The sequence below is a fragment of the Schistocerca piceifrons genome, chromosome 11 (genome assembly GCF_021461385.2).
Source record: "Schistocerca piceifrons isolate TAMUIC-IGC-003096 chromosome 11, iqSchPice1.1, whole genome shotgun sequence".
In the NCBI taxonomy this organism is placed as follows: domain Eukaryota; kingdom Metazoa; phylum Arthropoda; class Insecta; order Orthoptera; family Acrididae; genus Schistocerca; species Schistocerca piceifrons.
Genome location: NC_060148.1, coordinates 32,674,001 through 32,687,925, shown reverse-complemented (window position 1 = coordinate 32,687,925; position 13,925 = coordinate 32,674,001). Strand labels below are relative to the sequence as shown.

The following is a 13,925-nucleotide window of genomic DNA, read 5'->3' as shown; positions in this document are numbered from 1 at the left end:
CATGCTCATGAACAGGTACTTGAAGTGTAGACGTCCCACCAGACAGCCATGTTGCACATGTGGAAGCTGGTAGGCCACCCCTGTTCACAGGCTCTCAGCCAATGAACTGTGATCGTAAACGCTATGGCCCAATTGCAAGGCCCCCCTTGGGGTAAGGGTGCCCACATCCACATCTCAACATACTCGTGAAAGATACTTGAAGTGTAGACTTCCCACCAGACAGCCCTGTACCACATACACAAGCTGGTAGGCCACCTCTGTCCACAGGCACTCAGCCAATGAGCTGTGATCGTAAACGCTACGGCCCAATTCCAAGGGCCCCCAGTCAGCCATTTGCCCACCCTTGCCCACCTGTACCCACGCTGTTCGAATGCACTCCATGCGGTAAGGGTGCCCACATCCACCTCTCACCATGCTCATGAACAGGTACTTGAAGTGTAGACGTCCCACCAGACAGCCATGTTGCACATGTGGAAGCTGGTAGGCCACCCCTGTTCACAGGCTCTCAGCCAATGAACTGTGATCGTAAACGCTATGGCCCAATTGCAAGGCCCCCCTTGGGGTAAGGGTGCCCACATCCACATCTCAACATACTCGTGAAAGATACTTGAAGTGTAGACTTCCCACCAGACAGCCCTGTACCACATACACAAGCTGGTAGGCCACCTCTGTCCACAGGCACTCAGCCAATGAGCTGTGATCGTAAACGCTACGGCCCAATTCCAAGGGCCCCCAGTCAGCCGTTTGCCCACCTTTGCCCACCTGTACCCACGCTGTTCCAATGCGCTCCATGCGGTAAGGGTGCCCACATCCACCTCTCATCATGCTCATGAACAGGTACTTGAAGTGTAGACTTCCCACCAGACAGCCATGTTGCACATGTGGAAGCTGGTAGGCCACCCCTGTTCACAGGCTTTCACCCAATGAACTGTGATCGTAAACGCTATGGCCCAATTGCAAGGTCCCCCTTGGGGTAAGGGTGCCCACATCCACATCTCAACATACTCGTGAAAGATACTTGAAGTGTAGACTTCCCACCAGACAGCCCTGTACCACATACACAAGCTGGTAGGCCACCTCTGTCCACAGGCACTCAGCCAATGAGCTGTGATCGTAAACGCTACGGCCCAATTCCAAGGGCCCCCAGTCAGCCATTTGCCCACCCTTGCCCACCTGTACCCACGCTGTTCGAATGCACTCCATGCGGTAAGGGTGCCCACATCCACCTCTCACCATGCTCATGAACAGGTACTTGAAGTGTAGACGTCCCACCAGACAGCCATGTTGCACATGTGGAAGCTGGTAGGCCACCCCTGTTCACAGGCTCTCAGCCAATGAACTGTGATCGTAAACGCTATGGCCCAATTGCAAGGCCCCCCTTGGGGTAAGGGTGCCCACATCCACATCTCAACATACTCGTGAAAGATACTTGAAGTGTAGACTTCCCACCAGACAGCCCTGTACCACATACACAAGCTGGTAGGCCACCTCTGTCCACAGGCACTCAGCCAATGAGCTGTGATCGTAAACGCTACGGCCCAATTCCAAGGGCCCCCAGTCAGCCATTTGCCCACCCTTGCCCACCTGTACCCACGCTGTTCGAATGCACTCCATGCGGTAAGGGTGCCCACATCCACCTCTCACCATGCTCATGAACAGGTACTTGAAGTGTAGACGTCCCACCAGACAGCCATGTTGCACATGTGGAAGCTGGTAGGCCACCCCTGTTCACAGGCTTTCACCCAATGAACTGTGATCGTAAACGCTATGGCCCAATTGCAAGGCCCCCCTTGGGGTAAGGGTGCCCACATCCACATCTCAACATACTCGTGAAAGATACTTGAAGTGTAGACTTCCCACCAGACAGCCCTGTACCACATACACAAGCTGGTAGGCCACCTCTGTCCACAGGCACTCAGCCAATGAGCTGTGATCGTAAACGCTACGGCCCAATTCCAAGGGCCCCCAGTCAGCCGTTTGCCCACCTTTGCCCACCTGTACCCACGCTGTTCCAATGCGCTCCATGCGGTAAGGGTGCCCACATCCACCTCTCACCATGCTCATGAACAGGTACTTGAAGTGTAGACGTCCCACCAGACAGCCATGTTGCACATGTGGAAGCTGGTAGGCCACCCCTGTTCACAGGCTCTCAGCCAATGAACTGTGATCGTAAACGCTATGGCCCAATTGCAAGGCCCCCCTTGGGGTAAGGGTGCCCACATCCACATCTCAACATACTCGTGAAAGATACTTGAAGTGTAGACTTCCCACCAGACAGCCCTGTACCACATACACAAGCTGGTAGGCCACCTCTGTCCACAGGCACTCAGCCAATGAGCTGTGATCGTAAACGCTACGGCCCAATTCCAAGGGCCCCCAGTCAGCCATTTGCCCACCCTTGCCCACCTGTACCCACGCTGTTCGAATGCACTCCATGCGGTAAGGGTGCCCACATCCACCTCTCACCATGCTCATGAACAGGTACTTGAAGTGTAGACGTCCCACCAGACAGCCATGTTGCACATGTGGAAGCTGGTAGGCCACCCCTGTTCACAGGCTTTCACCCAATGAACTGTGATCGTAAACGCTATGGCCCAATTGCAAGGCCCCCCTTGGGGTAAGGGTGCCCACATCCACATCTCAACATACTCGTGAAAGATACTTGAAGTGTAGACTTCCCACCAGACAGCCCTGTACCACATACACAAGCTGGTAGGCCACCTCTGTCCACAGGCACTCAGCCAATGAGCTGTGATCGTAAACGCTACGGCCCAATTCCAAGGGCCCCCAGTCAGCCGTTTGCCCACCTTTGCCCACCTGTACCCACGCTGTTCCAATGCGCTCCATGCGGTAAGGGTGCCCACATCCACCTCTCACCATGCTCATGAACAGGTACTTGAAGTGTAGACGTCCCACCAGACAGCCATGTTGCACATGTGGAAGCTGGTAGGCCACCCCTGTTCACAGGCTCTCAGCCAATGAACTGTGATCGTAAACGCTATGGCCCAATTGCAAGGCCCCCCTTGGGGTAAGGGTGCCCACATCCACATCTCAACATACTCGTGAAAGATACTTGAAGTGTAGACTTCCCACCAGACAGCCCTGTACCACATACACAAGCTGGTAGGCCACCTCTGTCCACAGGCACTCAGCCAATGAGCTGTGATCGTAAACGCTACGGCCCAATTCCAAGGGCCCCCAGTCAGCCGTTTGCCCACCTTTGCCCACCTGTACCCACGCTGTTCCAATGCGCTCCATGCGGTAAGGGTGCCCACATCCACCTCTCACCATGCTCATGAACAGGTACTTGAAGTGTAGACGTCCCACCAGACAGCCATGTTGCACATGTGGAAGCTGGTAGGCCACCCCTGTTCACAGGCTCTCAGCCAATGAACTGTGATCGTAAACGCTATGGCCCAATTGCAAGGCCCCCCTTGGGGTAAGGGTGCCCACATCCACATCTCAACATACTCGTGAAAGATACTTGAAGTGTAGACTTCCCACCAGACAGCCCTGTACCACATACACAAGCTGGTAGGCCACCTCTGTCCACAGGCACTCAGCCAATGAGCTGTGATCGTAAACGCTACGGCCCAATTCCAAGGGCCCCCAGTCAGCCATTTGCCCACCCTTGCCCACCTGTACCCACGCTGTTCGAATGCACTCCATGCGGTAAGGGTGCCCACATCCACCTCTCACCATGCTCATGAACAGGTACTTGAAGTGTAGACGTCCCACCAGACAGCCATGTTGCACATGTGGAAGCTGGTAGGCCACCCCTGTTCACAGGCTCTCAGCCAATGAACTGTGATCGTAAACGCTATGGCCCAATTGCAAGGCCCCCCTTGGGGTAAGGGTGCCCACATCCACATCTCAACATACTCGTGAAAGATACTTGAAGTGTAGACTTCCCACCAGACAGCCCTGTACCACATACACAAGCTGGTAGGCCACCTCTGTCCACAGGCACTCAGCCAATGAGCTGTGATCGTAAACACTATGGTCCAATTCCAAGGGCCCCCTGTCATCCGTTCGCCCACCCTTGCCCACCTGTACCCATGCCTGCCCGGGCGCCCCCAGGCAAGGTGGTGCGCTGGAACAGCCTACCTCGTACCGCTGTCGCTGCCGCTCGCTGCTGCCGCTGTTGCTGTAGATAGTGACAGTGTGGTGTGTAACACTGCGTACCTGCCAACTGCACGCCGCTCCGGTCCACGCACCCGTGGCCGCACAGGGCTTCACGTGGGTCAAGGACCGCAGTGGAGGCGGCGGGGGCGTAGGCGGGGGCGGAGGCGACGACACGCCCCGCGAGCCCGCCCCACCGGCGCGGCGGCCGCAGCAGGAGAAGGTGCGGGACGTGGCGCAGCTGGCGGAGCGGCTGGGCTGCTCGGTGCAGCAGCTGGCCATCGCGTGGGGGCTCAAGAACGAGAGCGTCCAGTGCCTGCTGCTGGGCGCCGCCTCCGCCGACCAGCTCTACGAGAGCATACAGTCCCTCCAGGTGGGTGCAGCCGGCCGACTAGCCAATAAGTCGAAGCAGATCACCTACGGGCTTGAGGAAGCGGGTGTATCTGTCCAAAAAACCTCGACGGCAGGTCAGATCTACTGTGGGGTCAACTAATATGGTGTACAACGTATGCTTCTGCTGTTCAGATGTACTCAAACACAAACCTAGTATGGAGCTTCCAATTGCTGGCCAAATCCACTGATGTGTATACACTACTGGCCATTAAAACTGCCACACCACGAAGATGACGTGCTACAGACGCGAAATTTAACCGACAGGGAGAAGACGCTGTGATATGCCAATAATTAGCTTTCCAGAGCATTCACACAAGGTTGCCGCCGGTGGCGACACCTACAACGTGCTGACATGAGGAAAGTTTCATACCCATTTCTCATACAGCAGTTGACCGGCGTTGCCTGGTGATGCCTCGTGTAAGGAGGAGAAATGCGTACCATCACGTTTCCGACTTTGATAAAGGGCGGATTGTAGCCTATCGCTATTGCGGTCTATCGTATCGCGACATTGCTACTCGCGTTGGTCGAGATCCAATGAGTGTTAGCAGAATATGGAATCGCTGGCTTCAGGAGGGTAATACGGAACTTCGTGCTGGATCCAAACGGCCTCGTATCACTAGCAGTCGAGATGACAGGCATCTTACCCGCACGGCTGTAACGGATCGTGCAGCCACGTTTCGATCCCTGAGTCAACAGATGGGGACGTTTCCAAGACAACAACCATCTGCACGAAGACTTCGACGACGTTTGCAGCAGCACGGACTATCAGCTCGGAGACCGTGGCTTTGGTTACCCTTGACGCTGCATCACAGACAGGAGTGCCTGCGATGGTGCATTCGATGACGAACCTGGGTGCACCATTGACAAAACGTCATTTTTTCGGACAAATCCAGGTTCTGTTTACGGCATCATGATGGTTGCGTCTGTGTTTGGTGACTTCGCGGTGAACGCACATTGGAAGCGTGTATTCGCCATCGCCATACTGGCGTATTACCCGGCGTGATAGTATGGAGTGCCATTGGTTACATGTCTCGGTCACCTCTTGTTCGCATTGACGCCGCTTTGCACAGTGGACGCTACATTTCAGATGTGTTACGACCCGTGGCTCTACCCGTCATTCGATCCCTGCGAAACCCTACATTTCAGCAGGATAATGCACGACCCCATATTGCAGGTTCTAACAACCCTACCACAAAAAAGATCAAAATTTAATAATGGTTGTGGTGTTGCTCACGCTGCTAAATACTGCATTTTCGGGCAACAACAAAGTTATTATGTGGCAGGTGTCATTAGAGCACAGTTAATAAAGTCATTTCGTGTAATAACGAATAAACTAGGCACTCATCTTTTCGTGTTTCCCACGCTGGTCTCGTTGTAAAATCATGGCTCAATCGTCGAAAATCTAGGTGGTGATGATTCCAAGCTCGGATGCAAAGAGGCATAAGTTTTATTCTGCTATATTCAAAAGTTTTATAGATGTGTTTCACAAACCATTTTTGAAGTTTAAACCTTTGAAAGTTAGCGCAATGGTGATGTAAAAAAAAAAAAATCAGCACTCCGAATTTAAGTTACACTTCCTTTTTATTGCTTTTGTTGTAATATCACGTAACACACAAAACATCACTTCACAATACAAAACATACTTGGAAACATCTTCCTCACTGTTCACATTTTATAAGCTGACTACAATATGCGTCTTTCCAACATGACGTCCAAGACTTGACTTTTTCAAGGTCCGACTCTCTAACAACTAACTAATAATCGCTTACGCGCCCAAAAATCAGAGTTACAAGTACGTCAATGATCGTAGTGACAAGAGAAAGAATACACATAAGAATAATATCATTGCAATATAAACATATCGATGTATGAAAAATGAAATCAAATCTGAATGTTGTCTCAGAAATATGTTAAGTAGTTAACAGAAACACAGTAGAATATTGCTGGTATCGAGAGGTTGAGTTGAGGTGCCGTAATGGTTACGTAATTCAAGTACCATTACAAGGTCCTGTATGGGCCTTTCTGGATGCGAAAATGTTCGACTGCTGCCCTGGCCAGCACATTCTCCAGACCTCTCACCAATTGAAAACGTCTGGTCAATGGTGGCCGACCAACTGGCTCGTCACAATACGCCAGTCTCTACTCTTGATGAACTGTGGTATCGTGTTGAAGCTGCATGGGCAGCTGTACCTGTACACGCCATCCGAGCTCTGACTCAATGCCCAGGCGTATCAAGGCCGTTATTAACACAGGTGGTTGTTCTGGGTACTGATTTCTCAGGATCTATGCACCAAAATTGCGTGAAAACGTAATCACAAAATGAGTTCTAGTATAATGTATTTGTCCAATGAATACCCGTTTATCATCTGCATTTCTTCTTGGTGTAGCAATTTTAATGGCCAGTTGTGTAGTCCTTGTAGGTAAGCCCAATAAGTTATCGAATCTCTTCTCAAAAACAGCATGTCAGGTCTTCAGGACTCAACACTGAGGGTCTCCAGTACGAGTTACTGGAGTCTCTATGTACGAGGGTTGGACAAAAATATGCAAACCACATGACAAATGCTTGAACATAAATGCCGAAGCTAGCCAAACCTATTGGACCACGAATGGCACCAGTGTAATGTCGTCGCTGGCCGTGGTGGCCGAGCGGTTCCAGGCGCTTCAGTCTGGAACCGCGCGACCGCTCCGGTCGCAGGTTCGAATCCTGCCTCGGCCATGGATGTGATGTTCTTCGGTTAGTTAGGTTTAAGTAGTTCTACGTTCTAGGGGACTGATGACCTCAGAAGTTAAGTCCCATAGTGCTCAGAGCCATTTGAACCATTTGATTTGTAATGTCGTCAATATCATGCAAGTGTCAGTCGTGGTCGAAACAGTCTTCAGTGTAGATGTGAGTGCATTATGTCAGAAATGTGCGCAAATTGTGGATGCTTGTTATGGTGGATGCTTCTAAACCCAAGATATCCGAAGTGTTTGGTCTTTCGAGAGGCAGCACAGAGAAGATTTATACTGTGTACAGCGAAAGTGGGAAAACATCATCGCTTGCATCACAATAAGGACGAACGTGTGTCTTGCGCGCTCGTGACAGACAAACATTGAAGAGGAGTGTGACAGAAAGTAAGAGGACCCACAACTGAATGTCTCATTCACAAGCCCTATCAGCATCAAAACAACAGAATGGGGACTCCATAAGATGGGAATTACAAGGCGAGGTGGGATTCCAAAACCACTCATCAGAGATGCAAAAGCCCATAACAGTAAAATGTGGTGACAAAGCCATGAAATCTGCACTGTGGAGCAGTTGAGGAAAGTCATTTGGTCGGATGAGCCTTATTTCAACTTCTGCCCGTGTTCTCCTCCCAAGAGTGCAACACAGTGGGATCTTGGTGACAATTTGGACAGCCCTTTCACTTTTTTTTGAGTCATCAGTCTCCTGATTGGTTTGATGCAGCTCACCCCAAATTCCTCTCCTGTGCAAACCTCTTTATCTCAGAGTAGTACTTGCAACATGCGTCTTCAATTATTTGCTCGATGTGTTCCAATCTCTGTCTTCCTTTTAGTTTCTGCCCTCTACAGCTCCCTCTAGTACCATGAAAGTCATTCCCTGATGTCTTAACACATGTCTACCAACCCGTCCCTACTCCTTGTCAGTCTTTTCGACATTCTCTTTTTCTCCTCCAATTCTGTGAGCAAGCTCATCATTGAAACTTCCTGGCAGATTAAAACTGCCAGGACGTTTCATATCAGCGCACACTCCGCTGTAGAGTGGAAATTTCATTCTAAGCTCATATTTCCTTGTCTTATCAGTCCACCTAAATTTCAACATTCGTCTGTAGCACCACATCTCAGATACTTCGATTCTCTTCTCTTCCGGTTTTACCACAGTCCATGTTTCACTATAATACACTCCTGGAAATGGAAAAAAGAACACATTGACACCGGTGTGTCAGACCCACCATACTTGCTCCGGACACTGCGAGAGGGCTGTACAAGCAATGATCACACGCACGGAACAGCGGACACACCGGGAACCGCGGTGTTGGCCGTCGAATGGCGCTAGCTGCGCAGCATTTGTGCACCGCCGCCGTCAGTGTCAGCCAGTTTGCCGTGGCATACGGAGCTCCATCGCAGTCTTTAACACTGGTAGCATGCCGCGACAGCGTGGACGTGAACCGTATGTGCAGTTGACGGACTTTGAGCGAGGGCGTATAGTGGGCATGCGGGAGGCCGGGTGGACGTACCGCCGAATTGCTCAACACGTGGGGCGTGAGGTCTCCACAGTACATCGATGTTGTCGCCAGTGGTCGGCGGAAGGTGCACGTGCCCGTCGACCTGAGACCGGACCGCAGCGACGCACGGATGCACGCCAAGACCGTAGGATCCTACGCAGTGCCGTAGGGGACCGCACCGCCACTTCCCAGCAAATTAGGGACACTGGTGCTCCTGGGGTATCGGCGAGGACCATTCGCAACCGTCTCCATGAAGCTGGGCTACGGTCCCGGACACCGTTAGGCCGTCTTCCGCTCACGCCCCGACATCGTGCAGCCCGCCTCCAGTGGTGTCGCGACAGGCGTGAATGGAGGGACGAATGGAGACGTGTCGTCTTCAGCGATGAGAGTCGCTTCTGCCTTGGTGCCAATGATGGTCGTATGCGTGTTTGGCGCCGTGCAGGTGAGCGCCACAATCAGGACTGCATACGACCGAAGCACACACGGCCAACACCCGGCATCATGGTGTGGGGAGCGATCTCCTACACTGGCCGTACACCACTGGTGATCGTCGAGGGGACACTGAATAGTGCACGGTACATCCAAACCGTCATCGAACCCATCGTTCTACCATTCCTAGACCGGCATGGGAACTTGCTGTTCCAACAGGACAATGCACGTCCGCATGTATCCCGTGCCACCCAACGTGCTCTAGAAGGTGTAAGTCAACTACCCTGGCCAGCAAGATCTCCGGATCTGTCCCCCATTGAGCATGTTTGGGACTGGATGAAGCGTCGTCTCACGCGGTCTGCACGTCCAGCACGAACGCTGGTCCAACTGAGGCTCCAGGTGGAAATGGCATGGCAAGCCGTTCCACAGGACTACATCCAGCATCTCTACGATCGTCTCCATGGGAGAATAGCAGCCTGCATTGCTGCGAAAGGTGGATGTACACTGTACTAGTGCCGACATTGTGCATGCTCTGTTGGCTGTGTCTATGTGCCTGTGGTTCTGTCAGTGTGATCATGTGATGTATCTGACCCCAGGAATGTGTCAATAAAGTTTCCCCTTCCTGGGACAATGAATTCACGGTGTTCTTATTTCAATTTCCAGGAGTGTACAATACTATGCTACAAACGTAAATGCTTAGAAATTTCTTCCTCAAATTAAGGCCTATGTTTGACACTAGTACACTTCTCTTGGCCAGGAATGCTCTTTTCCCCATTACTAGTCTACTTTCTATGTCCTCCTTGCTCCGTCTACCATTGGTTATATTCAAAATATCCACGGGTGTGCTGCCGGTCTATAGTGTCCAACGGGCACAATATTTGAAAGTTGCGCCACCGTAGATGTCGTTTGCTAAGTACTCTTGCCTTTCTAAAGAGATGTCGTTCCGAGAATGTTGTTCCAAATTTTGCTAAGGTTATGCATCACATCGATTCTGCAGCAGCTAAGAGAATCAAGAAACGAGCCAGCCTCGCATTGGTACGTGACAGAGTGCAATTCACCCGCCGGAGCCTTGAGTTTATCTCACAGGAATTACTCAAACTACATTTGCAACTGGCTAGTAACTTTACTTCTTGTTCCTGGGATTGGATTGATGGTGTCACCTGGCTGTCAGCTGATTCCGCCCATAAAAAGGCTACGGGACGTCAAACAGCTAGGTTCTCACATCTCCTTGACAAACCATCTCTACAGGTTCCGGGCAAGACTGTCATCAATTTGAGTGGCATGGTGTTGAGTGAGGATGCGGTCTCGGTTTTGCAGAAAGGTCTCAACTTCGCTCCCACCCCCAAGTTCACTCCGGTCGCAGAAATTGTTAGTGCTGTTGAACAGGTTGCAGCTCGACTTCCGCCAGAATCAGCCGAGGAAATACGTCGTGAAACTTGTCGTGCGTTGACGAAATCCAAACCGATGAAGTCAAATATCAGCAGTAAAGAGAGAGCGGCCATTCGTGATCTGAGGGAGCGCTCTGAAATTGTTGTCTTACCGGCTGACAGAGGCAATGCTACAGTTGTTGTCTCCCATAAGGACTACACTGATAAGATGCAGAGCCTGCTAAATGACGATTCCTACCGGAAGATCAGCGTTGACCCTACAAAGAAGGTGGAGAACAAGACGAGGGCGCTTCTCAATGACGCAGATTTACCGGAGGGTGACGCTAAGAAATTGTTACCCCAAGGTCCGGTACCGCCTAGACTATATGGACTCCCGAAGGTTCACAAAGAGGGGGTACCATTACGCCCCATTTTCAGCAACATCAGGGCACCTACATATTTGTTGGCCAAATACCTGACGGGAATATTAAGTCCTTATGTGGGTACATGCCCTCATCACATCCGTAATTCCGTGCATTTTCTTAAACGCCTTCATTGCTTCAGGTTGGATGAGTCAGATATCATGGTGAGTTTTGACGTCGTTTCCTTGTTTACGAGGGTACCCCTTCGAGAGTCACTAGAACTGATTAGTCAGAAGTTTGACGAGAAGACCACTGAACTTTTTAGGCATGTCTTGACTTCCACGTATTTTCTTTTTAATGGAGAATACTACGAACAAACCGGTGGTAGCGAATTTGTACATGGAGAACTTCGAGGAGGAAGCCCTGTCGTCATCCGTATGGAAACCTACTTGCTTTTTCCGTTACGCGGACGACACGTTCGTCATCTGGCCACATGGTATGGATAAACTCCTTGACTTCCTTACACATCTAAACTCCATACACCCCAACATCAAATTCACTATGGAGACTGAAACGGAGGGTAAATTACCTTTCCTTGACGTCCTGGTCAAGAGAAGGGCTGACGGCACCCTAGGTCATGGGGTGTATCGGAAGACAACGCACACTGATCTGTATTTTCACGCAGACAGCTGCCACCACCCTTCACAGAGGAACGGGGTACTTAAAACTCTAGTACATAGGGCGCGCACTATCTCTGACGCAGAGAGTCTACCCCAGGAATTGGAACACCTGAGAACTGTATTTCGAAAAAATGGGTAATCAGAATGGCAGATTCGACGTGCTCTCCGCCCAACCACTGCAGCACAACCTGTGGAGATGGACGAAATCACGAGGGAGGAGGTAGGCACTGCATTTATTCCATACACAGGCGCACTCTAGGGGAAAATCGCCCGCATTCTGAAGAAACACCGGGTCGGAACTGTGTTTTGTCCTCCAAATAAAACTCGTACACTGGTGGGGAGCGCCAAAGATGACCTCGGTTTGAGGAAGGCCGGCGTGTACCAGATTCCGTGTCAATGTGGCGAGTCGTATATTGGTCAGACGATGCGTGCCGTCGAGGATCGATGCCGTGAACACCAGAGGCACACTCGACTGATGTATCCGAGCCAGTCGGCGGTCGCTGAACATTGTTTGTCGGAAAATCACGCCATGGAGTAGGACCGCACGAGGACTCAGGTACAGACGTCGAGATACTGGGACAGCGTTGTTAGAGAGGCCATCGAAATTCGCACCAATGACGACCTCATAAACCGCGACTGTGGTTATAATCTTAGCAAGGCTTGGGAACCAGGGATTGGGTTAATCGAGAATAAATCGAGCAAACGTATAGTTGTAACGACCACGGCGGACAGAGCCATCACTCCGACGTCATCTCAGACGCCGTCGCAATCTGTTCCACCGCGCGACCGTGGCGCGGGGCGCGGACGGCGCAGGGAGCGCGCCGCGGGCGGAGGGTACTTAAATCGGCCGCCGCCGCGACAGAACCCAGTTCCCTCTGAGCAGCCATAGCGTACGGATCTCCGTGCCGGCACGTTCACAGGAGCTCAGTCCGTCAGTTCACCTGATGATGGCGACATGTATGATCGCCGAAATATTGTGCCCGTTGGACACTATAGACCGGCAGCACACCCGTGGATATTTTGATTATCAAATACGCCGGGAGAAACTCAAGAATCACATTGGTTATTTTGCTGCCTAGGTAGCAGAATTCCTTAACTTCATCTCCCTCGTGACCATGATTCCTTGTGTTCAGTTTCTCTCTGTTTTCATTTGTGCTACCTCTCATTACTTTCGTCTTTCTTCGATTCACTCTCAGTCCATATTCCGCACTCAATAGATTGTTCATTCCATTCAGCAGATCATGTAATTCTTCTTCTCTTTCACTCAAGGTAGCAATGTCATCAGCGAATTGTATCATTTATACACTTCCAGCTTGAATTTTAACTCCACTCGTGAATATTTCTTTTATTTCCATCATTGCTTCTTCGATGTCAGATTGGAGCGAAAGACTACATCCCTGTCTTACACCCTTTTTAATCCGAACACTTCTTTCTTTGTCGTCCACTCTTATTATTCCTTCTTGGCTCGTGTACACATAACCGAGCGAGGTGGCGCAGTGGTTAGCACACTGGACTCGCATTCGGGAGGACGACGGTTCAATCCCGTCTCCGGCCATCCTGATTTAGGTTTTCCGTGATTTCCCTAAATCGTTTCAGGCGAATGCCGGGATGGTTCCTTTGAAAGGGCACGGCCGATTTCCTTCCCAATCCTTCCCTAACCCGAGCTTGCGCTCCGTCTCTAATGACCTCGTTGTCGACGGGACGTTAAACACTAACCACCACCACCTCGTGTACACATTGTATATCATCCATGTCTCCCTGCAGCTTACCCGTACTTTTCTGAGAATTTCGTACATCTTGTACCATTTTAAGTTATCCAACATTTTTTTCAGTCGACAACTCCTGAGAACATGTCTTAATTTTTCTTTAGCCTTGCCTCTATTATCAACCGCGCCGTCAGATTTGCCTCTCTGGTGCCTTTAAAATGTTTCAAATGGCTCTCAGCACTATGGGACTTAACATCTGAGGTCATCAGTCCCCTAGAACTTAGAACTACTTAATCCTAACTAACCGAAGAACATCACACACATCCATGCCCGAGGCAGGATTCGAACCTGCGACCGTAGCAGCCGCATGGTTCCGGACTGAAGCGCCGAGAACCGCTCGGCCACAGCTGTGGTGCCTTTACCTTTTCTAAAGCGAAAGTGATTTTCATCCAACACATCTTCAACTTTCTTTTCGATTCTTCTGTATATTATTCTTGTCAGCAACTTGGATGCATGAGCTGTTAAGTTGATTGTATGATACTTCTCGCACTTGTCAGCTGTTGCAGTCTTCGGAATTCTGTGTAAGATACCAGAAGGAGATTTTCACTGTGCAGCTAAGTGTACGCTGATATGAAACTTC

General features: G+C 50.8%; 1 protein-coding gene across 1 annotated transcript in view; it reads left to right on the top strand.

Moving 5' to 3' along the window:
- Window positions 1-13,925, top strand: part of LOC124719628 (voltage-gated potassium channel subunit beta-2) — a 1,342,624-nt gene that overhangs the window by 1,306,505 nt on the left and 22,194 nt on the right. Inside the window, exon 12 of the mRNA XM_047244844.1 lies at window positions 4,232-4,495. Coding sequence (XP_047100800.1) covers window positions 4,232-4,495 — 264 coding nt within the window. The remainder of the gene's footprint in view (window positions 1-4,231; window positions 4,496-13,925) is intronic.